Source organism: Astatotilapia calliptera, chromosome 22, assembly GCF_900246225.1.
Source record: "Astatotilapia calliptera chromosome 22, fAstCal1.2, whole genome shotgun sequence".
Taxonomy (NCBI): domain Eukaryota; kingdom Metazoa; phylum Chordata; class Actinopteri; order Cichliformes; family Cichlidae; genus Astatotilapia; species Astatotilapia calliptera.
Window position 1 is genome coordinate 24,333,098 of NC_039322.1, and position 25,153 is coordinate 24,358,250.

The 25,153-nt window shown below is 41.6% G+C and overlaps 1 protein-coding gene across 4 annotated transcripts in view; it reads left to right on the forward strand.

The window, feature by feature from the left end:
• The window catches only part of LOC113014589 (ubiquitin carboxyl-terminal hydrolase 29-like), a 264,900-nt gene extending 250,421 nt beyond the window's left edge, over window positions 1-14,479 (forward strand). Inside the window, exons 1-19 of one of the 4 annotated variants that reach the window (XM_026156236.1) lie at window positions 5,383-5,413; window positions 8,221-8,289; window positions 8,389-8,561; window positions 8,654-8,739; window positions 10,242-10,322; window positions 10,521-10,576; window positions 10,875-10,947; window positions 11,057-11,140; window positions 11,642-11,697; window positions 11,939-11,998; window positions 12,093-12,224; window positions 12,316-12,439; window positions 12,525-12,676; window positions 12,782-12,881; window positions 13,022-13,098; window positions 13,276-13,384; window positions 13,995-14,052; window positions 14,221-14,378; window positions 14,465-14,479. In XM_026156236.1, the coding sequence (XP_026012021.1) occupies window positions 8,704-8,739; window positions 10,242-10,322; window positions 10,521-10,576; window positions 10,875-10,947; window positions 11,057-11,140; window positions 11,642-11,697; window positions 11,939-11,998; window positions 12,093-12,224; window positions 12,316-12,439; window positions 12,525-12,676; window positions 12,782-12,881; window positions 13,022-13,098; window positions 13,276-13,384; window positions 13,995-14,052; window positions 14,221-14,378; window positions 14,465-14,470 (1,362 nt within the window). In that variant the 5' untranslated portion in view covers window positions 5,383-5,413; window positions 8,221-8,289; window positions 8,389-8,561; window positions 8,654-8,703 and the 3' untranslated portion in view covers window positions 14,471-14,479. Of the gene's footprint in view, window positions 1-5,382; window positions 5,414-8,220; window positions 8,290-8,388; window positions 8,562-8,653; window positions 8,740-10,241; window positions 10,323-10,520; window positions 10,577-10,874; window positions 10,948-11,056; window positions 11,141-11,641; window positions 11,698-11,938; window positions 11,999-12,092; window positions 12,225-12,315; window positions 12,440-12,524; window positions 12,677-12,781; window positions 12,882-13,021; window positions 13,099-13,275; window positions 13,385-13,994; window positions 14,053-14,220; window positions 14,379-14,464 lie in introns of those variants that run through there. The other 3 variants (XM_026156238.1, XM_026156237.1, XM_026156239.1) reach the window with 3 other exon arrangements.
• Window positions 14,480-25,153: the final 10,674 nt, after the last annotated feature.

Consider the following 25,153-nt stretch of genomic DNA (forward strand, 5'->3'; position numbering starts at 1 on the left):
TGGGGGTCCTGGAGGACCCAGCAAGCACATCCTCACGTCTGCTGACGGTCCGGGGAAGTTTGTTTAGCCACCACCTGCTGAATCATCCCCTGTGGCTTCTACACCGTTGCCTGCATCCACATCACCTCCTGCAGCATCACTGCCTGCAGCATCACCACTGTCTGGTTCCGCAGCCGTCCCGCTGCCGTGCCTTCATCCACGCCTGGTCCAGCCTCCGTGCCTTCATCTGGTCCGGCTCCGCCTTCGTCTGGCCCTGCCTCGTCTTCGTTTGGTCCGGCTTCAGCTCCGCCTTCATCTGGTCCGGCTTCAGCTCCGCCTTCGTCTGGTCCTGCCTCGTCTTCGTCTGGTCCTGCCTCGTCTGGTCCTGCGGTTGCCACACCGCCATCAGAGCCAGCTCGACCCGTTCTGCCTCGCCTCTGCCGGCCGTTTTCCGGGCCTCTAAGTTGGCATCATGGCCTTCGGGGACGGCCTCCGGAAAGAGTTCGTCGCCGCCGCTGGCATCGCGGCCGACCTCCGGACCTGCTCAGTGGCCGCCACTGCCTTCCAAGTGGTCGGCCTCCAGAACTGTTTGCCCATCACCGCCGTTGCCGTGTGCACGGTCGGCCTCCAGAACTGTTTGCCCGTCGCCGCCGTTGCCGTGTGCACGGCCGGCCTCCAGAACTGTCTTGGTCCTTGTGTTGTCGACCCCCTGAACTTTTCTTAGACTCTTGTTGAGCTCTAGTTTGGTTTTGTTTTTGATCTGTTTTCGTGGACTGTTTTCTTGTGTTTTTGGACTGGTTTTGGCCTTCATCTGGTCCGGCTCCGCCTTCGTCTGGCCCTGCCTCGTCTTCGTTTGGTCCGGCTTCACCTCCGCCTTCATCTGGTTGGGCTTCAGCCCCTTGTTTTTGGTTTCGTAGCAGACGAGGCATGGTGCTGGGTGGGCTCCTCAGACCCACCATCTGACTTGGCTTGAGGCTGGACGGGCAACTCGGGCCCCCCAGCTGACGACAGTTGAGGCTGGCTGGGTTCTCCCGAACCCCCAGCTGACGACACTTGAGGCTGGCTGGGCTCCTCAGGCCCTCCAGCCGACGAGGCAGGATGCTGGCTGGGTTCACCTGAACCCCCAGCTAACATGGCTTGAGACTGGACGGGCCCCTCTGGCCCTCCAGTGGAAACAGACACTGAAGCAGCAGGCACGGAGACCTCTGCCAGTGTGGACACTGGCTGGGACTGAGCAGCACAGTGGCTAGACTCAGGCAGCAACAGTGGGATGCAGTCCTCAGAGGGCTGAAAGTGTTCCCCAATACGTCTTGACCTCTAGGGGTCCAGAGTTGGCTGGTGACTGACACCCAGCCTCTGGGGAGGCCCTAGAGGGAGCAACTGTCTCTGACATGGCCAGCTTAAGAGAACCAGCAGATATTGTGGTGAAGTGTGTTCCCTGCTTTGAATGAGATAGTGAGGATGGTGGCTGAGTAAACGAGCGGACAGACAGCTGAACTGGTGGCGACAGAGCAATAGGCAGCGAAGCGGCTACAGAGTGACCTACAGGTAGCGGAGACGACTGTAGTGGAGTTGTAATAAGTGGTGGAGTGGGTGACTGAACTGAGGGCAGCGCGGCTGCTGACTGAACTGAGGGCAGCGCGGCTGCTGACTGAACTGAGGGCAGCATTACAGGCCTGGCATTTGACTGGGATGGAAGTGAGGATGGGACAATGGAGCGGACACGGTCATAAACATGGAACGAGGGTTCAGAACAGGCAGTCTTAGAAGCTATGGCCATGGGTGAGAAATCATTGTTATCCTCAGTAGAAACACAAAAAATTGCGGTAGCGGTGGGGGGGTGTAGGTGAAGCTCGTGGAGAACGAAACTCTGCACGAGCGGATGCAGAGAGTCCAATAGCCAGGGATAACCGGAAATAAGGTGTTGTAGGTTGGCTTCCACAGTGTAAAGAGAGGCGTCTCCCTCATGCTCTAACCACTGGTTAATTAATCTAGAAGCAGAGTCGATAACGGCCTCCCGAAGCTCCCTGGGTGGACTGAATGCCGCTGGATCCATAGCTGGCTGGTGCGTACTGTCACGGCGAGTGAGATAAGCCGTATAAAAATAATAAATGAGGATCAATCGCAGGCAGTAGTGGAGGAGTGAAGGTGGTTTATTGGACACGAAATAAATATAGACAAACAGCAAATGGAGCACAAACTAAACTAGACTGGAGACAACTAAACTACTGAATACGAACCGGAACTCAAACATGAAGCAAGGTGGACGACGGTACAAGATGGTGACGGCAGGGAACACACGGATGAAACATGGTGGAAAACACAGACAGACCAGCAACTACAATGACAGAGGACACGACTTAAATACACACAGAGAAACACAGGGGAATTACACACAGGTGGTGGACAAAGCTGGGAATAATCAACAAGACTAGACAGAGGTAAAACTGAACACACTCACATGGGACGCAGACCTTCACAATAAAACAGGAAACGAGAACACTACACCAAGACGCAGACCTGACACAGAGACAGACAGAATGACACATGGAACCTGAACTAAACTAAACGTGAGCTACAACCGAGAACAAATCCTTAAACATGAATAAACAGAAACATAGAATTCTAATAATAATAATAATAATAATAATACTCATAGCGCCCAAAACCACAACAAACATTCAAAAATAAACTAATCAATCAAAACTCAAAATACTGGGTCGAAACTGACCCAGAACCATGACACTCCCAACTGTTTAAATAAAGTATGGGGGCAGTGTCCTGACATAGGCATTGCCTCTGATTTATCCCAGTTGACGCGATACCCTGAAAGCAGCGTAAAGCTTTCTATACATTCTAATAGGGCTGGAATTGACTTCCCAGGCTGGGTCATAAGTAACAACACATCATCTGTATATAATAGAAGCTTATGTTGACTATTACCCATCGAAATTTCAAATATATTTACATTATTTCTCAGTTTTTGTGCCAAAGGCTCTATAGCAATTACAAAAAGACCGGGGCTAAGGGGACAACCCATTTTTGTGGATCTCAGTAAAAGGAATAGGTCTGATATGAGCCCATTCGTCAATACTCGCGCTGAAGGCGAATCATATAATATCTTTATCCACCTAATAAAATTGTCACCAAAACCAAACTTTTCTAATGTCTTAAACAGATAATCCCACTCAACACAATCAAAAGCTTGTGCAGCATCCAGCGATAGGGCCACTGTTGGATATACTGAATCATATACATAATTTTGCAAATTAACCAACCGCCTAATATTATCTGAACCATAGCGGTTTGGAACAAAACCAGATTGGTCTGCATGAATTATTTTCGCCATTACTACTTTTAATCGACCCGCTAAGACCTTTGCCAAGATTTTTTGGTCAGAATTCAGCAAAGATATGGGGCGGTAACCACTTGGGTCTAAAGGGTCTTTCCCAGTTTTAAGAATAAATGTTATAAGTCCAGAGTGCATTGACTGAGGTAATGAGCCTACTTTGAACGCCTCATTATAAACATCGAGCAACAGGGGACTTAACATATCCTCAAATGCTCTATAGAAATCCAATGGTAACCCATCTAATCCTGGAGCTTTATTAAGTGGCATACTGTTAATTGCACGGGTAATCTCCTCCACTGTAATTGGAGCATCTATAATCTGCTGGTCAGTGTAGAAAGCTGTGGCAGGTTTAAATCAGTAAAGAATGCTTCGAATTTCTGTTCATCTAAACTCCCTTGTGTAGAATAAAGATTATTGTAAAAGGCCCTGAATCCATCATTTACATGTCTAAAAGAAGTTAAAATAACCCCATCTGATTGTCGTATGCCTGGGATATGGTTCATACTGTCTTTCTGTTTAAGACGGTATGCTAATAAACGACTCGGCTTTTCTCCCATTTCCCAATATGCTTGATTAATGCGAAATAAAGCGTATTCTGCCTTTCTGTTGTACAGTACATTCAACTTATATTTAACTTTAACAATTTTATTCAACGTAACTCTGTCTTTTGTATGGGAATGTACTGCCTCAAGTGCCTTTAATTTGGCTTCTAACGTAATGATATTCTTGTTAGCTGCCTTCTTTTTAAAGGAAGCGTAAGAAATTGTCCTCCGCCTTAAGTATGCCTTCATAGCATCTGTCAATGGAAAATTGTATTTAGTAGTCAGTATAATCTTTTAGTGATATAAGTTTGCATATGGTAGAATACTGCTTGTAGTTATTTGTATTAGGAAATATTTAACCATGTATGCTTAGAGGCATATAATTAATTGTGTAGTGACAGGATGTGTGATCTCTAACAGGCTGCAGGCTTGGTGTGCACCCCAGGAATGCACCCCCACGTCCTGGGAGCATGAGAGGTTGCACCTTGTTTTATTGTTTTAACATAGCTATGTCTGTTTTAGTCTAAGTGCCTTTTGTTTAGATGAACTGCTGGACTTCCCCACCGTGTCATCTAGGGTGAACCATCTAGGGTGGGGGAGACTACCCTCTTTGTGACCAAGGATGTACCTTTTGTGCTTTTATGTATATGACCCTTTGACAAGCAGTAACACACACACACACACACACACACACACACACACACACTGAAGTATAAAATAAAGACAAGGGCAAAGCTCCGCGCGAGTCTCAGTCTGGAGGCTGCCCTTGCTAGCAAGAAGTTCTGTGTGTTTCTCTTCTCTGAGTCTTTACTGAAGAAGTGTTTTAGAATATTTTCCCTAACAGCATCCCACCAAGTAGCCAATGTAGTGTCCTCTCGATTATTTGTCTGTTTGTAAAATTGTATTTCATCGCTTATCAATTTAATAAACCCAGAGTCTTTAATTAAGGACACATTTAAATGCTATCTGCGGCTTTGAGGAATCTGTAAAATATTTTCAAGACATAGAAAAATTGGCACATGGTCCGAGAATACTATATTAGATTAGATTAGATTAGATAGAACTTTATTAATCCCTCGGGTGGGTTCCTCTGGGAAATTCGATTTCCAAAAAAGCACAGCACCGACAGAAGTTACAGAGTTACAGAATATTATATATATATATATTAGGGGTGCAACGATATTCGTATCGATATTGAACCGTTCGATACAGTGCTTTCGGTTCGGTATGCATATGTATCGAACAATACAACATTTGTAATTTATTTTATCAACTTTCCTTCTGAAGATGCTGTCTGTGTGGAGCGCTCAGTGAATCTGCGTTCGACTACTCCGCCTAGGCTGCACTGTCGACCCTAGGCGGAGCAGTCGAACGCAGATTCACTGAGCGCTCAACACAGACAGCATAGTCAGAAGGAAGAGCGCAGGGCAAGCTAGCAAGACAGAAGTTAAGCTCTCCTTGCAACATGGACCTCCCCCACTCTCATTCAGATCTGGCGTTTGGAATTATTTTGGTTTTCATGTGACGTATGACCCTGAAGGTAAGCGAGTCATGGACTAAAGTAAAACAGTATGTTGGATGCGCCATGCAATGCTCAATTACATGGGTGGGAACTAGTGTGTTAGCGCAGTTAGCTCGTTAACGTGTTGGCCGTCTAGCCCCATGCACGGGCAATCGGCGGTAGCTCGTTAACGGAGATTTGCCGTGTTGTGGCGTTAAGGTCATTTCAACGAGATTAACCTGAAAGCACTAGTGGGAACACAACGAATATGACTGCACATTTACATCATCTTAGTGCAAAGACAAAAACAACAAGCATGCTACTAACTTTAGCCGAGTCATTTAGACAGCTGTTAGCACATGATTCTCCTTATGCTGCTGAGAATATAGCCCAGAAGAAGCGGATAGTATAGCTTTTATTTTGGAAAGAGACATTTCTCTGTAATAAACTCTCTTTTCCAAAGATGAGTGATTCCTCAATCAGATACAGGGCTTGCAATATCGCTAGCCTGACGTCCCGGGGCTAGCGATTTTTTTCAGACGGGCTACCAAAATCTATCTCTTCCCTGCCCGTCGGGCTATTGTAGGAAGGAAAAATATATGTCAATGCTTTTGCATTCTTTCAGAAATGTAGCTGGGTAATTATGTCATTGGCATCGGTGAGCCACTGTCAATATGTGACATATTGAAGTCGCGTTTGAATTTGCGCTTGTTTTTTTGCTTTCACTTTGCAATCGTGCGAACTGTGTATAGAGAGCGACAGCACTGATCTGTGAGTGATGATAATTTGTGCACCAATTCCCCTGACATCGTCTTATTAATCGTTAGCTTACTATGCAAACATGACAAGTGAAATCTCCCGCAGCTTAAACATGTGAGAGGTTGATCGCGCAGAGAATCGCTGAGCTTATGTGAGTGCGTGTGTAAAAGCAGCAGGATTTATATTTGACTACATGACCTGGATGACTGAGAACCTTCACAGACAGATATATATTTTAGTTCTGCTGAGCCAAATAAGACAGGTCAGGGTGAAGAAGTGACAGCCAAAGAAAAGCTTACCACAAAACTGAGAAGTTATGACAAATCAGACTATAAGGCAAAAAGAAAGTGCAGCTTTATGGTTTCATGGACAAAAGAATTTCTGTGGCTGCAATATGACGAGCTAAATAACCAGGGCTGCACATAAGTGGTCCGCAGGTGCGCATTCGCTGTCAAAATAAAAAACGCGCACAAGGGTTAGGGTTAAATTTAAAAACTGTACTTTTGAGTTAAAATATATATTTATAATTTTAATAAATGACAAATTAAAAAGGCATGAACATTTTATTTTGTATCGAAAAAATATCGAACCGTGACACCAAAGTATCGAACCGAACCGTGAATTTTGTGTATCGTTGCACCCCTAATATATATATATAATACACAATATAAATAAAATATACGAAGGGGATAAATAGAATAAATAGGAATAAAAATAAAAATACAAGTGAATTGCACATTTCAAGAATTGCACATTTCAAGAATTGCACATTTCAAGTATTGAGTCTATTGCACCGTTGACTATTTACAAAAGTATTGCACAAAAGGTATTGCACAGTGAGGTGAAGAGGCACTACAGCTTAGTTACCAATACTTGAATCTATAGAGTTATTCACTAAGGCTTCAGAAATAAGAAAGTAGTCGATTCTAGTATAAACATTATGAGGCGGAGAGTAAAAGGAATATTCCCTGCCTTCTGGATGCATTGTCCGCCAAATATCATTCAGACCTAAACCTGAGGTCATCTGCCTTATGGCAACTACAGATTTACTCTCTGTGCCTGTCCTAGGAAGCGATCTATCTAGGTCTTGATCCAGTATTTGATTAAAATCTCCTCCTACCACTATTTGTGCACCTTCTAATTCCAAAAGATACTGTGACAGGTTATGAAAAAAGGTGAGTATGTCCGCATTAGGTGCATAGATATTACATAAAATTATTGGTGTGTCCAGTAGTTGTCCATAAACCAATATAAATCTACCTTCCTTATCTGTTATTACTTTTGTTTCAGTAAAGCTAACTGCTTTATGAATCAGAACCGACACTCCCCTACTTTTACCAGTTCCAGGACTGGAAAAGACTTTACCTACCCAGGAACATTTAAGTTTTAAACTCTACAGCCTTAGCCAAGCTGGCAACCATAGCTGCACTTTGTCTGTTTTGTTCCTTGATATCCTCCAGTTGTGCTTCAAATTTTTTGTCAAGTCCCATAATGGCTTCAAAAATAGTTTTATTGGAGATATCATCTTCCTTCTCTGAAGATTTTGTTCTTTTCTCCTCTGGCGGTTGTTTTGATGGAGTTGGCGGCGCCGAGTCTGCTCCCCGTTCTCGCTTGTTTAAGCCCACGTTGGCAGCTTCAGTGCTAGCATAGCCATGGTCACTGACTTTAGCATGCGACGACGTCTTAACATTGGGGTTTGACGGCACAAATTGCAGCTTTGCATTCTTAATAACCTTTTAGACAAATTGCATCAATATGATTGTATTTGGTCCCCCTTTACAAGCTGGCTTTCTGTAACTTGAAGAACAGAGGAGTAATGACAGAGTGGTGGTGTGGGAATTGGTGTGCGAAGAAAGAATAGGATAACTTCCCTTTGTTTTGTTTTTTGTTGTTGTGTTTTGTTTTTGTTTGTTTGTTTTTAAACTATTTATTTATGTAGTTATCCTTAAGCTCTGTTATTGAAGTTTAAAATGAAATAAATAAAAATTGTTGATGATAAAAAAAAGTTTAAACTTCAAAGCTCATGCATGCATGCACATCCAGTGCTCAGTGTCTAATTGTGTGTTTGTGTTTTTACCTTTTTGCAGTAGCGCAGTGAAACATTTGGGCGGTGGATAAATAATGGAAAATAAAATTCAGACTACAGACGGCTTCAGGTGAGTACACGTGGTGCACAAGGACCAAAGCTCACCTTCTCAACCTGGACAAAATGAATTATTTTACACTGATACTGTAAACTTTTGTTTGTGTGTCAGGTTTCCATACATCGGAAGCAGCTGCTGCATCTGTAATTCTGTCCGTCCCGAGGAGAGTCCACACTCTACATCCTTGGCTCACCTATAATGACGCACAGGTGCTGCACACAACTGGATCTGCAGCTTGTGAGGAACAGCAGCACTCAGCCTACATCCTGTTTTACAAGATTAACGTAAGAAGACAGCATCTCATCCTGAAGTGAGAGAATGGCACGCCAGCTGCAGCCTAATCCAGTCTCTCTTCTTTTCTTTTTTCGGTGCCCAGACACCCTTCAGTTTCATCATGTCATCCCTAACAATACAATGTAGAGTTGGATGGAGGATGAAGACAGCAGAGAGCAAAAGAAACAGGTAAGAGCAGACAGGTAGTCAGAGTTAACAAAAACTTTTAAAGCCAGTGTAGCTTCTGTTTTGAACACATTTATTGATGACAATTTTACTTAAATAAGCAGTGTGTTATACTGTTATCAGATGTGGAGTCTCACGAACCACTTTAATAGTGACTTGTGTCTCAAATACTGTTTATTTGTCTTAGTTACAGATAGTGAAATAAAAATGGAACGAGAAGCGTAGGATTTTGAATTGATACCATTGGTGCATCTACTAAAGTTCTGGGGTCAGTTTGAATATCAGTGACCTTGACCTTGAGTTCAAGTTTTCTGAAAATCTTGTGAATGCTACAACTCTGTGACGAGAAGTAAGTCTCCTAGGTCTTTAAATTTGTATATAGGTGAATCTAGTAGGAAGCTGAAGGGTTGCACTGCGGGCCATCTGTAGAGGTGTAGAGTCAACAACCTGTCTGTGAACGTGGACAAAACAAAAGAGATTGTTGACTTCAGGAGAGCACAGTGGGATCACTGCCCACTTAACATGAATGGATCCTCTGTGGAGGTCGTCAAGAGCACCAGATTTCTTGGTGTCCACCTGGCGGAGAACCTCTCCTGCTCCCTCAACACCAGCTCCATAACCAAGAAGGCCCAGCAGCGTCTCTACTTCAAGCAGAAGCTGAGGAAAGCCCATCTCCCACCATCCATTCTCACCACCTTTTACAGTGGGACTAACAAGAGCATCCTAAGTAGCTGCATCACTGTCTGGTATGGTAACTGCAGCGTATTAGATCGCAGTACCCTACAACGGATTGTGAGAGCAGCTGAGAAGATCATTGGAGTCCCTCTCCCCTCCTTATAACACCCGCTTGCTGGAGGACCCCACACAGCCTTCAAACACACTCTTCACCCTGCTGCCTTCTGGAAAGAGGTCCCAGAACATCCGGGCCCTCGCTACCAAACTACGGAAAAGTTTCTTCCCACAAGCCGTCAGACCCCTGAACACTCAGTGACTGCACTGGCACACGCACACCTTCACACATGTCACTACCAAGCACTTATCTGCAGTATCTCACACTCATACACATACATACAGACACCAAGTTACTTTTGCACAATACTCAGCATTTTGCACATTTCCATTGTCTTGTGTCTGTATCGTCCTGTTCTGTCTAGTTTTGCACTGTTTTGTCTTGTTTATTTTTGCAATTTATGCACACTGCACTTTATGTAGTCCTGGGTTTGTCCGTATATGTCATATATAGCACCAGGGTCTCGGAGGAACGCGGTCTCATTTCACTCTGTACAGTACCTCTGCACGTGGTTAAAATGACAATAAAAGCCACTTGACTTGACCTGTTTTTGTAGCAGTTGCTTGGAGACGAGCACCATACAGTTCAAATGAGCATACATTCCAAAATATGCAAATGAGCCCCATACATCATAATGCTGATGTTTGCTGTTCAGGGTATGAACGTTCTATGCTGAAAGTTTATAAATATACAACCTTTGACTGCTTGTTTTCAGTTGAACTTTTGCAAAGCTGAGGAGATTTTGGCTGCGATCACATCAAGTCCAAAGATGTTTAAACTTCTTTTTCACAGAAAGGTAAGTTTGAAGAGACTCGCAGCACATTTCTCTGAATGTTTTCTTATGGTAAATAAGCATTTTTGAAACTTTTAAGGAAGCTTCTTGGATGATTTCTGTAAAAACTGAATTTTGAATCCAAATGAAGGATATTGTATTTTCTTACCATATACTTTGTTTTATGCCATTACTGATGTTGCTTTTCTTGTTTCTAAACAGAAATCACACAAACAAAACGTGGCAGAGAAGGAAATTCCTTCTACGTCTCATCAGAGGTAAAGAAATGCGCCGCTCTTTAATGCTGCTGGAGATATTTATAGCAGTGGTTTAGTTGGAGCTGTTTTATTTCCCTTTTATTGGTGTTTTGTATTTACATCTTTTTTACTACTTCTAGTCTTGTCTATAATTTCTATTGATTCAGAGATTAGCGTTTGAAAATGTAGAGTGTAAATGTACAAAATACATGATTTTGTTCCATTACAGTTATTAATTTTTATCTGCAATCTCCAGCATGTACTCCTTGTTAAAAATTTCCACTTTGAAAAATAACATTTACACTTTTGTCCTCATCAGCATCCCGGATGCTTGTGTTGCTGAAAATGGTCAAAAGAAGAAGAGAAAATGGAGACACCTCTGCTGTTCCTCGGTTTGCTTTTACACGAAACATATGAAATGCACATTCTCTTTAAATTGCACTTGTTAATTTAAAGTGACTTTACTTTTTTAATAAACTTATGTTTGTTCGTCCTCTGCAGCAAACTGACAGCGATGCAGAGGCAGAGAGCAACACTGTGAAGACACAAAAAAAGTGTCGCTGGTTTCTTTTTAAATTCTGGAAGGTATGTTTTATGGAAAGAGTCACTGTCATCAAGCATTTACTCATCACAGTTAAATGCGAAGAATTAAGAGCAATTTAGCACATCCATGTCCTCAAATTAGGTTCAAAGATGTTTAAACGTTTTTTTTTTCACAGAAAGGTAAGTTTGAAGAGACTTGCAGGATGTTTCTCTAAATATTTTTTATGGTAAATAAGCATTTTTGAATCTTTTAATGAAGCTTGATGGATGATTTCTGTAAAAACTGAATTTTGATCAAAACCAAATGAAGGATTTTGTATTTCATAGGACAAACTTTAAAACTCAATTTAAAGCATGAATAAATTGTTTTTAATTTATTTAAAGATATTCCTATATATCTGCTTCATGAGCTGACAGCTCACTGAAGTGATAAATAATATGAAATAATACCAAATTTTCTAACTGGACACTTTTCATGGAGAGACTCCCTTGGTATGTTTGTTTTATGCCATTACTGATGTTGGTTTTCTTGTTTCTAAACAGAAATTACACAAACAAAACGTGGCAGAGAAGGAAATTCCTTCTACGTCTCATCAGAGGTAAAGAAATGCGCCGCTCTTTAATGCTGCTGGAGATATTTATAGCAGTGGTTTAGTTGGAGCTGTTTTATTTCCCTTTTATTGGCATTTTTCTTCCACCTTGTGTATTTACATCTTTTTTACTACTTTTGGACGTCCTCCAAAATGTTTCAACTTCAAAGCTCATGCATACATGCGCATACACTGCTCAGAATCTTGACATCTTTCCTAATTTTGTGTTTGTGTTTTTACCTTTTTGGAGCAGTGTAGCATGCGGTGGGAAAAAAATAGAAAGTCAAACTGGGACTATAGACTGCTTCGGGTGAGTACACGTGGTGCACAAAGACTCACTTTGTCAAAGTGGAGAAAATGAATTATTTTACACTGATACTGTAAACGTTGCGCGTGTGTGTCAGGTTTCCAAACATCGGAAACACCTGCTACATGAACTCCTGCCTGCAGAGCCTCCTCAACATTGAGGAGTTCATAAGAGACATCAGGCGTCAGGGGGTTTTGTGGAGCACAGATCCAGAAGCTCAGCTCTTAAGGTGCGCTACGTCAACCTTCTACTTTCTTCAAAAACCTGAAGAACAAAGAGATCTAACAGCAGAAATGTCTGTTTACCCTTCCTTTCTACAGAAGGCTTATTGATGTCAGGGACTGTCACGAGTCAACAGATTATGGCCTTAAAGATCACCACCTAAGAGCTTTTAAGAAGGCATTCAGCAGTCAAGCTCCTGAATACACCGGCAGTGCACAGAAAGTGCGTCAGCTATTTGGACATTTCGTTTTTTGCTTTACCTTCTGATTTTGATGTACTGTTTTAAATCTCTCTGCTTTTCTTTCAGGACGCTCATGAATTCCTAACATTATTCCTCGATGAGGTCAAAAGGCTCACACCTCACCTGGAGAGGAACGCAGCTCTCCTGGGCCAAAGTTATAGCTGCCCAGTAGAAGACCATCACATTTTTAAAATGGAAAACATGAGGACATGCAAGAGGTAAGCCTGTCTTTCAGAAACGCAGAGCTGGTTGCAATATTTTCATATACCTCTTTTCCACGTACCTGATCTTTACTTTAACTACGTTACTCCTGAAATGTGTAGCTGCGGTCACCAATCATCACAGCAAGAGGAATTCACCAGCTTGTCTCTAGACCTTGTTCCAGAGGGGTCTATTATAAACATGTTAGAGACATACTTGAAGGTAAGATCACAAATTCCAATAGAGTTGTCGTATCAGCGATCTTAACACACCTTTTTTGTTAGTGTTTGTGTGCATGTGTGTGTGCATATGTTGAGATTTCTTTCTACCATAAAGCCTGTCTTCTCTGTGCTGTTGTTCAGGAACAAGAAATAGAATTTCGCTGTGATTGTGGAGGGACGGCCTCAGAACTGAAGTCGTCTTTTGATACACTGCCAAGGTGAGTAAGGTCACATCAGAATTGATCGACTGACCAGGTTTCCAAACTGTGGCGCATCAAATATCAGAGTTCTTCGAGACAATACTTGAGCAGTCGTTTTCTCCCATCTTCTGTTTGTGTTTGACACTCATTCTTCTTATTTTCTACCTTGTTTGTGTTTTTTTTCTTTTCTGCCAGAGTTCTGATCTTGCATCTGAAGAGGTTTGGCTTTACACAAACCTACAAGATTAAGAAGGTGGATGACCCCGTCAGGCTGCAGAGGGACTTGGTGGTGCCATCCAATCAGGTAAAAACAGACTGCAGAACGTCTCAGGCTACGTCCACACTAGCCCGGATAGATTTGAAAACTCCGTGTCCACACTGGCGTTTTCAGTCATTTTCAAATAGTTGTGCGTCTGCATTGAAACGGCCGAAAACGCTTACGTTCCAGTCCTGCGCATGCGCAAAAGTGAGTGAGAATTACAGAATTTGAAGAAAAGCTATCCGGAGCATGTACAAACTGATATTAATCTTTTTTAGGGCTGTCAAAGTTGAGAGCAATCAAAACAACTGCTGTCTAATGCACTCGGCTTATCTTTGTTTAATTGCTCACATGACTGCATCACATGACCAAAATGCGTCATCGTTTTAGAAAGTCTGCGTTTTCGAGTGTCCACACTGCGATGGGACAACTCCGTTTTGAAATGTATGCGTTTTCGAGAGCGTTTTCAAGATGCTGTGTTTTTCCTTGAGGAAAACGCCGTCTCGGTGTGGACGGGAGGTCAAAGCGGAGAGAAAACGATGCGTTTTCAAACGAAAACGCATTAGTGTGGACGTAGCCTCAGCAAATCAGCTTAATTATGGCACTGATGTGAGACTTTATGAAACTAACACTCTTTGGATTTGTTCCTTCTCAGGGTGGTGGCTGTTATAGTCTTTGCAGCATCATCAGTCATTATGGAGGCACAGAGTCAGGTAAAACAACAGACTTGTGACAAACAGAAAATGAAACTTGCTACTTTTCAGTGAAGGACTCACACACAAAAGCTTTTGATGTTCTAAGAAGCACTAAGTCAAAATCACTGTTTGCTTGAATCAGTTGACTTCCAGAAGTTGGATTCATTTGTCTTAATGTGATTTCAGGACACTACATCTGTAGTTCTGTCCATCCTGAGGAGAGTCAGCACTCTACATCAGATCGCTGGCTCACCTATAATGACGCACAGGTGCTCCACACAACTGGATCTGCAGTTTGTGAGGAACAGCAGCAGTCGGCCTACATCCTGTTTTACAAGAGAAACGTAAGAAGACACAGCATCTCATCCTGAAGTGAGAGAATTTTTAAATGTCCTGTTACCTTGTTAACCAGTTTTGTCTTCATTCTCAGTTCTGAAACAGGAAATGGAAGGAAGGAAGGAAGTTAAGGTCATCATCATGCTGAGAAGGAAAAGCAGTCGTCCCAGCCCACCATCGCACACTGGAGGACAAGTATAGGTAAGTATTGCCCTCAGGAGGGAGGGTCCTGCCAGAGAGCCTGGTCCTCCCAAGATTTCTTCCTCCAGGAGGGAGTTTTTTCTTGCCACCGTCGCCCCACATTCACTGGTCTCATCAGCAGGGACATTTTTAACCTCCTAAGACCTGAACTTTCATGGCATGCATTTTTAATTCCTCTGTGCCATTTAGGTTGATTGGGACCCGATGAAGGTAAAAACCAAGACATCAGATTCGGACTATCTTTTTTTTGTTTCTCAAAAGAATGAGATCCACATATGAGGACATTCATTTTAAATTTCGATTGAACAGTGGCAGTGTCATGTCCTCCCTCATAAGTGGATATCAGGTTTTTGAAGAGCAAAATTTTGTATTTTGGTCTAGACAACCCAAAATGTTATGTCTACATATGTGGACACCAGGTCCTAGGAGGTTAAAACAAAATCTACTAGAGATCGTCCTTTTCTGGACCAGTGTTTGGCTTGCTCTCTGGGAACAACAAATTAGTGCTGTCAGTGTTAACGTCATTAAGTAAAATGACGTTAACGCTGACAGCACTAATTTGTTGTTATTATTATTAATATTATTATTAATTTATTTGTAAAATAAATTAAATAAAAAAAACCAAAGAAATGATTTAATTCTTTATTTTATTTTGTTTTATTAAAATCAAAATAACAACAAAAACAAAAATAACTAATAAAAAAATATTAAAAGTATTCAGCAGTGTTTTGTGAAATTTGTAATGAGCCTTAGTTAAGTTGATGTCACAGAAGTTTCTGAATCATTTAGATTGTTCAACAAACTGATTCACTCAGGTAAAGATGGTGAGCTGGAGCAATGGTACCCTTGGAGTTCAGTTTAAGTTTTCAGACAAATATTCCCTCGATCAGTTGCAGCTTCTGCTTTTAAATAAATGATTTAGCTGCAAATGTTTAGCTACAGGTAGCAAAGTCCAAAAGTGACACCAGCCAAACATGCAAAAAATGCAAGACGGTGGTGCGCACAGATACAGCGGCTCTATGCTCTCCACTTACCCAATTTCACTGTGCAAGAAACTGCACAATGACAATAAAAAGCTCTAAGTCTAAAACAGTTTCCTGTCCAGTAAAATCGGGCAATTATTCGCTCCAGAGTTTTATCCTACTCCAGGTGAGCAGCCATCGACTTGTAATGAGCCAGCTAAAACAATAATTTCTCAGTGGCTCTTCTGGCACCAACAAGTGGGTGTGTTCTTCCATCGTGCAAGTGTCACGACACACTGAACATGGTCTGAACATGGATTTTCCCTCGATATGTCTTTTCCACCAGTACTATGGGGTATTTGTGAATATCCATGACTGACCCGGCCAGGTGGCCAGCTGGTCTTTGGACAGGGTCACGGCAGTTTCAAGGTTCAACAAAATCCCTTTCACTGACAGACTGAAGGAAAGCTCCTCAAAAATGGAGGGTCTTCAAGCTCCTCAGTGGCAGGAAAAGGTTTCCCGGACCCAGTGTTGTATATTTGTTTCCCAAAAGATTGAACTAGTGGAGAGAAATCAGGTTCTGAAACCATCCAGAAGACAAAGTCTCCAACTGGTTTGTGGAAGTCCCGTTTCTCCAAATTAATCAGCGGGTGAAATGTCTCTTCATGGATGGTTTTGATTCTGTTGTTATTCACGAACAAAGCCGTCAAAGCAGCATATGAAAGAAAGTCATCTTTCATTGTTGTCTCCAGCGTGTTAAAAGAGAGATCGAGCTCAGTGATGAGTTTTGAAGCGGCTGCAGGGACTTCTCCAAGGTTTTGGCTCGAACAGTCGAAGGATGTTGTTCACAGTGGTGACACTGTTGACTGGTGATTGACAAGCACTGAGATACTAACATGACAAACACAAGAAACATCATGACTTATTCTCCTGAGTGCCTGCAAAACACAAACACAAAATCAAACTCAAAGCTTTTCTCTCAGATGCTGGTGTGGCACAATCTAATGATAAAAAAGGTCATGCTAACAGCTTTTGGAGCACAGCTGCACAAAATAACAGCTTTTGGAGCACAAAATGCATTACAGGTAAACCCAGTACCCAAACATGTTAACAAGGATAAAGAAAAAATCTGAAACAAAAGCAGGTAGTGTGGTGATTTATGTTGTGAGGATGCTTTCACTCCCATCAAAGTCACCCAGTGTTGAGAACCCAAATGAGCCCAAAAACCTCAAGTGGCTGCAACCAACAGCGAACGTCAAGAAGTGGATACTTGCATGTTGAGCCAGAAACATGCAGAAAACCCAAAAGAGGCAAGACAGCACATCTTGGTCCCACTCAGGCAGTACGAACACCTGGAAAGAGGAGCCCACAGTTCAGACCCAAGGTCACTGGTAAGGACACCAGCCAGTTATAAGTCTAGTTTTAATTTTCATTTTAGTTAGTGTTATGGCCTTTCTAAGGGTGGCCAGACCATAATATAAGGGTGATCCACCCCTGTCTGACCCCAAGCAGCACATCACACAACCAGTACAATTTTGATGGTGATTTTTTTTCACAGTGATTGAATTCTAACAAAGGAAAGGAGCGAACTATAGCTTCGGGGTGGACCCCAAAACAACAAACAAAAGGGACCGTATCTAAAGGATGTACAAAACTTATTTATGAAAAGAATAAAACCAAATGACAATGTCTTATCTCCCTAACTAAGAAAAACATGAGAAAAGGGTAATCAAATAAAAAGGCAGTCCACCCCTACATGCTCCTGTATAAAGAGACGGGTAACACAAAGCCTGCAGGTTGAGGTCCATGGCGGTGTCATCTTATATGTTGTCTCCAGGTCATTAGCCAATCTGTATGGGCTGTCCCATGGATGCACCAATCACGGAAAGGCACCTGCACACTCAGATTTACATATGAGACAACATTACGACAACAGTCGTAACATTAACTAAAAATGTTTTTCACCATCTCGTTTTAACTTCTGGTTTAGCTTCAGCTAACTAAAACTAAATGGACCTTGGAAATAATCACATCTTAATAGAGTGAACCATAGACTGTATAAAAGATAGGACCATTGCAACTTGACTGCAGCACTTCACCCTTTCACATAGTCCCAGCTCTTCTCTGTCATGTTTTATGGTGCTGCAAATGTCTTCAGTTGGTGAAAGGTCTGGGCTGCTGGTGTCTTGTTGTGCTTGCTATGCATCCCTGACTCGTTTCTTCTTTCTGCATCAAGTAAGGAATGTAGTGAAAGTTCCCAAGAGGTTAAAAACACAACTGAAAAAAGGCCATCAGACCTGAGTTGGGACACTTGGATTATGGAGCTTCTGGACCAAGAGAGTGGATGGGAGCATGTGTTTAACAAGTAAGAGTATAACGTCCCCCAAAATGTCCCTAACTAAGAAAAACATGAGAAAAGGGTAATCAAATAAAAAGGCAGTCCACCCCTACATGCTCCTGTATAAAGAAACAGGTAACACAAAGCCTGCAGGTTGAGGTCCATGGCGGTGTCATCTTATATGTTGTCTCCAGGTCAAGGAGACAACATATAACATGGATAGACAGACAGATTTCAAAATAGCCAGCTGGAATGTTAAGGGGTTGAATAACGGGATTAAGAGGAAGAAAATATTAACATATCTAAAGTTATTGTAACCCACCTAAAATTTGCCTCATGAAAATGAACTGCTGTTCCCAAAGAATGTCAGTAGGTGGCACTATGAGATTGTTTAGTGCTTGTGAACTTGAGTTGAGAACTGTAGAGAAGGAGAATAGCGCTAAGGCTACATATGCTGGTCGGAGCTACTCACCGAGTTTTTCTTTAATCCTTGTTCAAGAAAAAGGTTGTGTGTGAAGACACAAATTGGATTTTACTTTTCCGCTTGTTGATGCTGATGTACCTCTGTTTTTGTGTTTTTTGTTCATTTCCGGTGAGTTGACTAACTGCGCTAGCATAGCAAGCTAATCGTCAGCTAATCATTAGCTTAGTATAATGTAAATTTCATGTGTTCCTTTTAAGTAGTGATGGGCAGATGAAGCCCCATGAAGCACTGAAGCTTTTCATCCAATTGGTTCACCCCAACGCGAAGCTTCATGAAGCTTCATTTGCTCTAGCAGGACACCTACTGGACGTAAAAATAATAGCTGGCATGAATTTGAAGAGTGTGGCATTTTGCACACAGCCTGTAAATGTCAACAACAAAAGGAGTGTGTAAAACATGTATATTGTAGTGATGGCAGTATACTGTGTATATTTATAGTGGCAGTATGGGAAATGATTATTTGGAAATGCTTGAAATGGAAATGATCATTTACTGTCAGGTGAGGTGTGGTTGGGGTGTGGACAGTAGTTGTGCTTTTGTAACGTTGAGGTATGGACAGCTACACACTGAGGCTTTGAGCCTCAGTCCTGCCTGTTCACATTTTATTCTGTAAAAACTAAATTTTCACTGCTTTTATGACCTTTTTAGTGGGGAGAACATAGCTAGGATTTAATGATTTAACAAATCTTTTGAATCCTTTGTCCTCCACAATGCTAAATAGCTGGGAGTCCTCAATCACCATGCTAACCAGGTCTTCATCTATTTGAGATTGTTCTCCTGAGGAAAGACAATAAAGATAAAGCACAAATATAAATATCACACACGTAACTTATAACAGTTGTATAATATTGTTATATCATTTAGTAACATTACTGCATCCTATATTATCATTGCATTTGATGGCTCACCTGGTCTTGCTCCACAATCGGTGTTCCCCTTATTCTCATGCAAAGCTCTGTAGTGCCTAAGCATGGATGAGGTGTTGTTGTTGTCATATCCCAGCTCTAGGGGTGGGTTTTTATAATCGATTCATCGATTAAAATCGATTCTGGCTTGGATAACGTAAAATCGATTCATTAAAATCCTGAATCGATTTTTTAATATAAATTTATTTTGTCCGAAATGCCAGAATCTCTGGTGACATCTCACAAAATTTCAAGAACCACCAAACAGTAAATGAGAGCAGGTACAGGGATTCTGCACATAGACTTAAACACACAGCGCGACCCGGGGATCAGAATCAGTTAGATGTCGCCTTTCTCACAGTCGGGGCTGAAAGCCGACAGCTCGCTGATCCGGGTCCGCGCTTTGTGTTCACGCCCTTTATGTGCTGATTCTAAAGCTGTTAGTTTGATCTCTCTCCAAACAATATTGACCGAATCAGCAGCAAAAGAAGATCCAAACGCTTCACATAAACATCGTCATGAATTCACTCTTTTACTGTTTTGCTTCCATTGCGATGCGCAGCTCTCTCTCTCTCTCTCCCTCTCTCCCCCCCCCCCCCCCCCTCTCTCGAACAGTTTCGCTTTCTTCATTATTCGCTTGCTTGTTACACAAGTCGCTTGCTTGTTACACAAGTCTACTGTTGCTTACAGCGCTGTCGGCCGCTGTTTTTTCCCCTTTTACATTCTTCCGAAAAGAAAACCTCATTTCTGCTGTTCAATACTGAACAAATTGAAACTTTTTAAAATTATTCAAAATGCAAAATGCTTAGCCATGTCTCTAATAAAACCGCTGTAACTTCAGAGGTAATGTTGATTAATTAATGGTTTTCTTTCGTTTTTGATGTACTGCAGAATATTTTTTATAAAATCCCAGGCCAGGAAAATCACCTTCATGTTTTTCTGTGTTTTATCTTCAGCTACTTTGACACAAAGGCATCTGCTGTGATGCTCACACCTTGGATAAAGTCTTGAGAGTGTCAGCTTCCTTTTTATAGATACAAAAATATGTAAATGTCCTGATCTGAATTATATCTCTGACTGTCAAAATTTCCCAGATTTAAATCGAATCGAATCGAATTAAATCGAATCGTGGATCGAATCGATTCGGGACCTTGTGAATCGGAATTGAATCGATTCTAGAAATCAGTGACGATACCCAGCCCTACCCAGCTCCCTGGCACATAGCAAACACTTCACCTTGTACAAAAGTCAAGACAGCTCAACATAAATTGTATTGCACCATCAGTATCATGAAAATACATCTTCTGTAGAAATTTACATACCTTGTTGGGAGGAATAAGATCAAAATGTTCCCACACAGGGGAGGACATCCTCCTCTTCTTAGCTGGCTCCATTCTCTCCTGACTTTCCTCACTCTCATAAACCTCCAAACGGTCTCCAAACTCTCACTAACCGCAACTCTCCATCAAACACCCACATTTTTGAATGAAGTCTGAGGGGTTTATATCGCTGTCATATCTCGCGGCAAAGTTCGAACCACTTCATGAACCGACAGAAGTTACAGAATATTATATATATATATATATATATATATATATATATATAATATTCTGTAACTTCTGTCGGTGCTGTGCTTTTTTGGAAATCGAATTTCCCAGAGGAACCCACCCGAGGGATTAATAAAGTTCTATCTAATCTAATCTAATATAGTATTCTCGGACCATGTGCCAATTTTTCTATGTCTTGGAAATATTTTACAGATTCCTCAAAGCCGCAGATGGCATTTAAATGTGTCCTTAATTAAAGACTCTGGGTTTATTAAATTGATAAGCGATGAAATACAATTTTACAAACAGACAAATAATCGAGAGGACACTACATTGGCTACTTGGTGGGATGCTGTTAGGGAAAATATTCTAAAACACTTCTTCAGTAAAGACTCAGAGAAGAGAAACACACAGAACTTCTTGCTAGCAAGGGCAGCCTCCAGACTGAGACTCGCGCTGAGCTTTGCCCTTGTCTTTATTTTATACTTCAGTGTGTGTGTGTGTGTTACTGCTTGTCAAAGGGTCATATACATAAAAGCACAAAAGGTACATCCTTGGTCACAAAGAGGGTAGTCTCCCCCACCCTAGATGGTTCACCCTAGATAACACGGTGGGGAAGTCCAGCAGTTCATCTAAACAAAAGGCACTTAGACTAAAACAGACATAGCTATGTTAAAACAATAAAACAAGGTGCAACCTCTCATGCTCCCAGGACGTGGGGGTGCATTCCTGGGGTGCACACCAAGCCTGCAGCCTGTTAGAGATCACACATCCTGTCACTACACAATTAATTATATGCCTCTAAGCATACATGGTTAAATATTTCCTAATACAAATAACTACAAGCAGTATTCTACCATATGCAAACTTATATCACTAAAAGATTATACTGACTACTAAATACAATTTTCCATTGACAGATGCTATGAAGGCATACTTAAGGCGGAGGACAATTTCTTACGCTTCCTTTAAAAAGAAGGCAGCTAACAAGAATATCATTACGTTAGAAGCCAAATTAAAGGCACTTGAGGCAGTACATTCCCATACAAAAGACAGAGTTACGTTGAATAAAATTGTTAAAGTTAAATATAAGTTGAATGTACTGTACAACAGAAAGGCAGAATACGCTTTATTTCGCATTAATCAAGCATATTGGGAAATGGGAGAAAAGCCGAGTCGTTTATTAGCATACCGTCTTAAACAGAAAGACAGTATGAACCATATCCCAGGCATACGACAATCAGATGGGGTTATTTTAACTTCTTTTAGACATATAAATGATGGATTCAGGGCCTTTTACAATAATCTTTATTCTACACAAGGGAGTTTAGATGAACAGAAATTCGAAGCATTCTTTACTGATTTAAACCTGCCACAGCTTTCTACTACTGACCAGCAGATTATAGATGCTCCAATTACAGTGGAGGAGATTACCCGTGCAATTAACAGTATGCCACTTAATAAAGCTCCAGGATTAGATGGGTTACCATTGGATTTCTATAGAGCATTTGAGGATATGTTAAGTCCCCTGTTGCTCGATGTTTATAATGAGGCGTTCAAAGTAGGCTCATTACCTCAGTCAATGCACTCTGGACTTATAACATTTATTCTTAAAACTGGGAAAGACCCTTTAGACCCAAGTGGTTACCGCCCCATATCTTTGCTGAATTCTGACCAAAAAATCTTGGCAAAGGTCTTAGCGGGTCGATTAAAAGTAGTAATGGCGAAAATAATTCATGCAGACCAATCTGGTTTTGTTCCAAACCGCTATGGTTCAGATAATATTAGGCGGTTGGTTAATTTGCAAAATTATGTATATGATTCAGTATATCCAACAGTGGCCCTATCGCTGGATGCTGCACAAGCTTTTGATTGTGTTGAGTGGGATTATCTGTTTAAGACATTAGAAAAGTTTGGTTTTGGTGACAATTTTATTAGGTGGATAAAGATATTATATGATTCGCCTTCAGCGCGAGTATTGACGAATGGGCTCATATCAGACCTATTCCTTTTACTGAGATCCACAAAAATGGGTTGTCCCCTTAGCCCCGGTCTTTTTGTAATTGCTATAGAGCCTTTGGCACAAAAACTGAGAAATAATGTAAATATATTTGAAATTTCGATGGGTAATAGTCAACATAAGCTTCTATTATATACAGATGATGTGTTGTTACTTATGACCCAGCCTGGGAAGTCAATTCCAGCCCTATTAGAATGTATAGAAAGCTTTACGCTGCTTTCAGGGTATCGCGTCAACTGGGATAAATCAGAGGCAATGCCTATGTCAGGACACTGCCCCCATACTTTATTTAAACAGTTGGGAGTGTCATGGTTCTGGGTCAGTTTCGACCCAGTATTTTGAGTTTTGATTGATTAGTTTATTTTTGAATGTTTGTTGTGGTTTTGGGCGCTATGAGTATTATTATTATTATTATTATTATTAGAATTCTATGTTTCTGTTTATTCATGTTTAAGGATTTGTTCTCGGTTGTATCTCACGTTTAGTTTAGTTCAGGTTCCATGTGTCATTCTGTCTGTCTCTCAGTGTCAGGTCTGCGTCTTGGTGTAGTGTTCTCGTTTCCTGTTTTATTGTGAAGGTCTGCGTCCCATGTGAGTGTGTTCAGTTTTACCTCTGTTTCGTCTTGTTGATTATTCCCAGATGTGTCCACCACCTGTGTGTAATTCCCCTGTGTTTCTCTGTGTGTATTTAAGTCGTGTCCTCTGTCATTGTAGTTGCTGGTCTGTCTGTGTTTTCCACCATGTTTCATCCGTGTGTTCCCTGCCGTCACCATCTTGTACCGTCGTCCACCTTGCTTCATGTTTGAGTTCCGGTTCGTATTCAGTAGTTTAGTTGTCTCCAGTCTAGTTTAGTTTGTGCTCCATTTGCTGTTTGTCTATATTTATTTCGTGTCCAATAAACCACCTTCACTCCTCCACTACTGCCTGCGATTGGATCCTCATTTATTATCTTTATACGGCTTATCTCACTCGCCGTGACAGTACGGACCAGCCAGCTATGGATCCAGCGGCATTCAGTCCACCCAGGGAGCTTCGGGAGGCCGCTATTGACTCTGCTTCTAGATTAATTAACCAGTGGTTAGAGCATGAGGGAGACGCCTCTCTTTACACTGTGGAAGCCAACCTACAACACCTTATTTCCGGTTATCCCTGGCTATTGGACTCTCTGCATCCGCTCGTGCAGAGTTTCGTTCTCCACGAGCTTCACCTACACCCCCCCCGCCGCTACCGCAATTTTTTGTGTTTCTACTGAGGATAACAATGATTTCTCACCCATGGCCATAGCTTCTAAGACTGCCTGTTCTGAACCCTCGTTCCATGTTTATGACCGTGTCCGCTAGTGATGGGCAGATGAAGCCCCATGAAGCACTGAAGCTTTTCATCCAATTGGTTCACCCCAACGCGAAGCTTCATGAAGCTTCATTTGCTCTAGCAGGACACCTACTGGACGTAAAAATAATAGCTGGCATGAATTTGAAGAGTGTGGCCTTTTGCACACAGCCTGTAAATGTCAACAACAAAAGGAGTGTGTAAAACATGTATATTGTAGTGATGGCAGTATACTGTGTATATTTATAGTGGCAGTATGGGAAATGATTATTTGGAAATGCTTGAAATGGAAATGATCATTTACTGTGAGGTGAGGTGTGGTTGGGGTGTGGACAGTAGTTGTGCTTTTGTAACGTTGAGGTATGGACAGCTACACACTGAGGCTTTGAGCCTCAGTCCTGCCTGTTCACATTTTATTCTGTAAAAACTAAATTTTCACTGCTTTTATGACCTTTTTAGTGGGGAGAACATAGCTAGGATTTAATGATTTAACAAATCTTTTGAATCCTTTGTCCTCCACAATGCTAAATGGCTGGGAGTCCTCAATCACCATGCTGACCAGGTCTTCATCTATTTGAGATTGTTCTCCTGAGGAAAGACAATAAAGACAAAGCACAAATATAAATATCACACACGTAACTTATAACAGTTGTATAATATTGTTATATCATTTAGTAACATTACTGCATGCTATATTATCATGGCATTTGATGGCTCACCTGGTCTTGCTCCACAATCGGTGTCCCCCTTATTCTCATGCAAAGCTCTGTAGTGCCTAAGCATGGATGAGGTGTTGTTGTTATATCCCAGCTCCCTGGCACATAGAAAACACTTCACCTTGTACAAAAGTCAAGACAGCTCAACATAAATTGTATTGCACCATCAGTATCATGAAAATACATCTTCTGTAGAAATTTACATACCTTGTTGGGATGAATAAGATCAAAATGTTCCCACACAGGGGAGGACATCCTCCTCTTCTTAGCTGGCTCTATTCT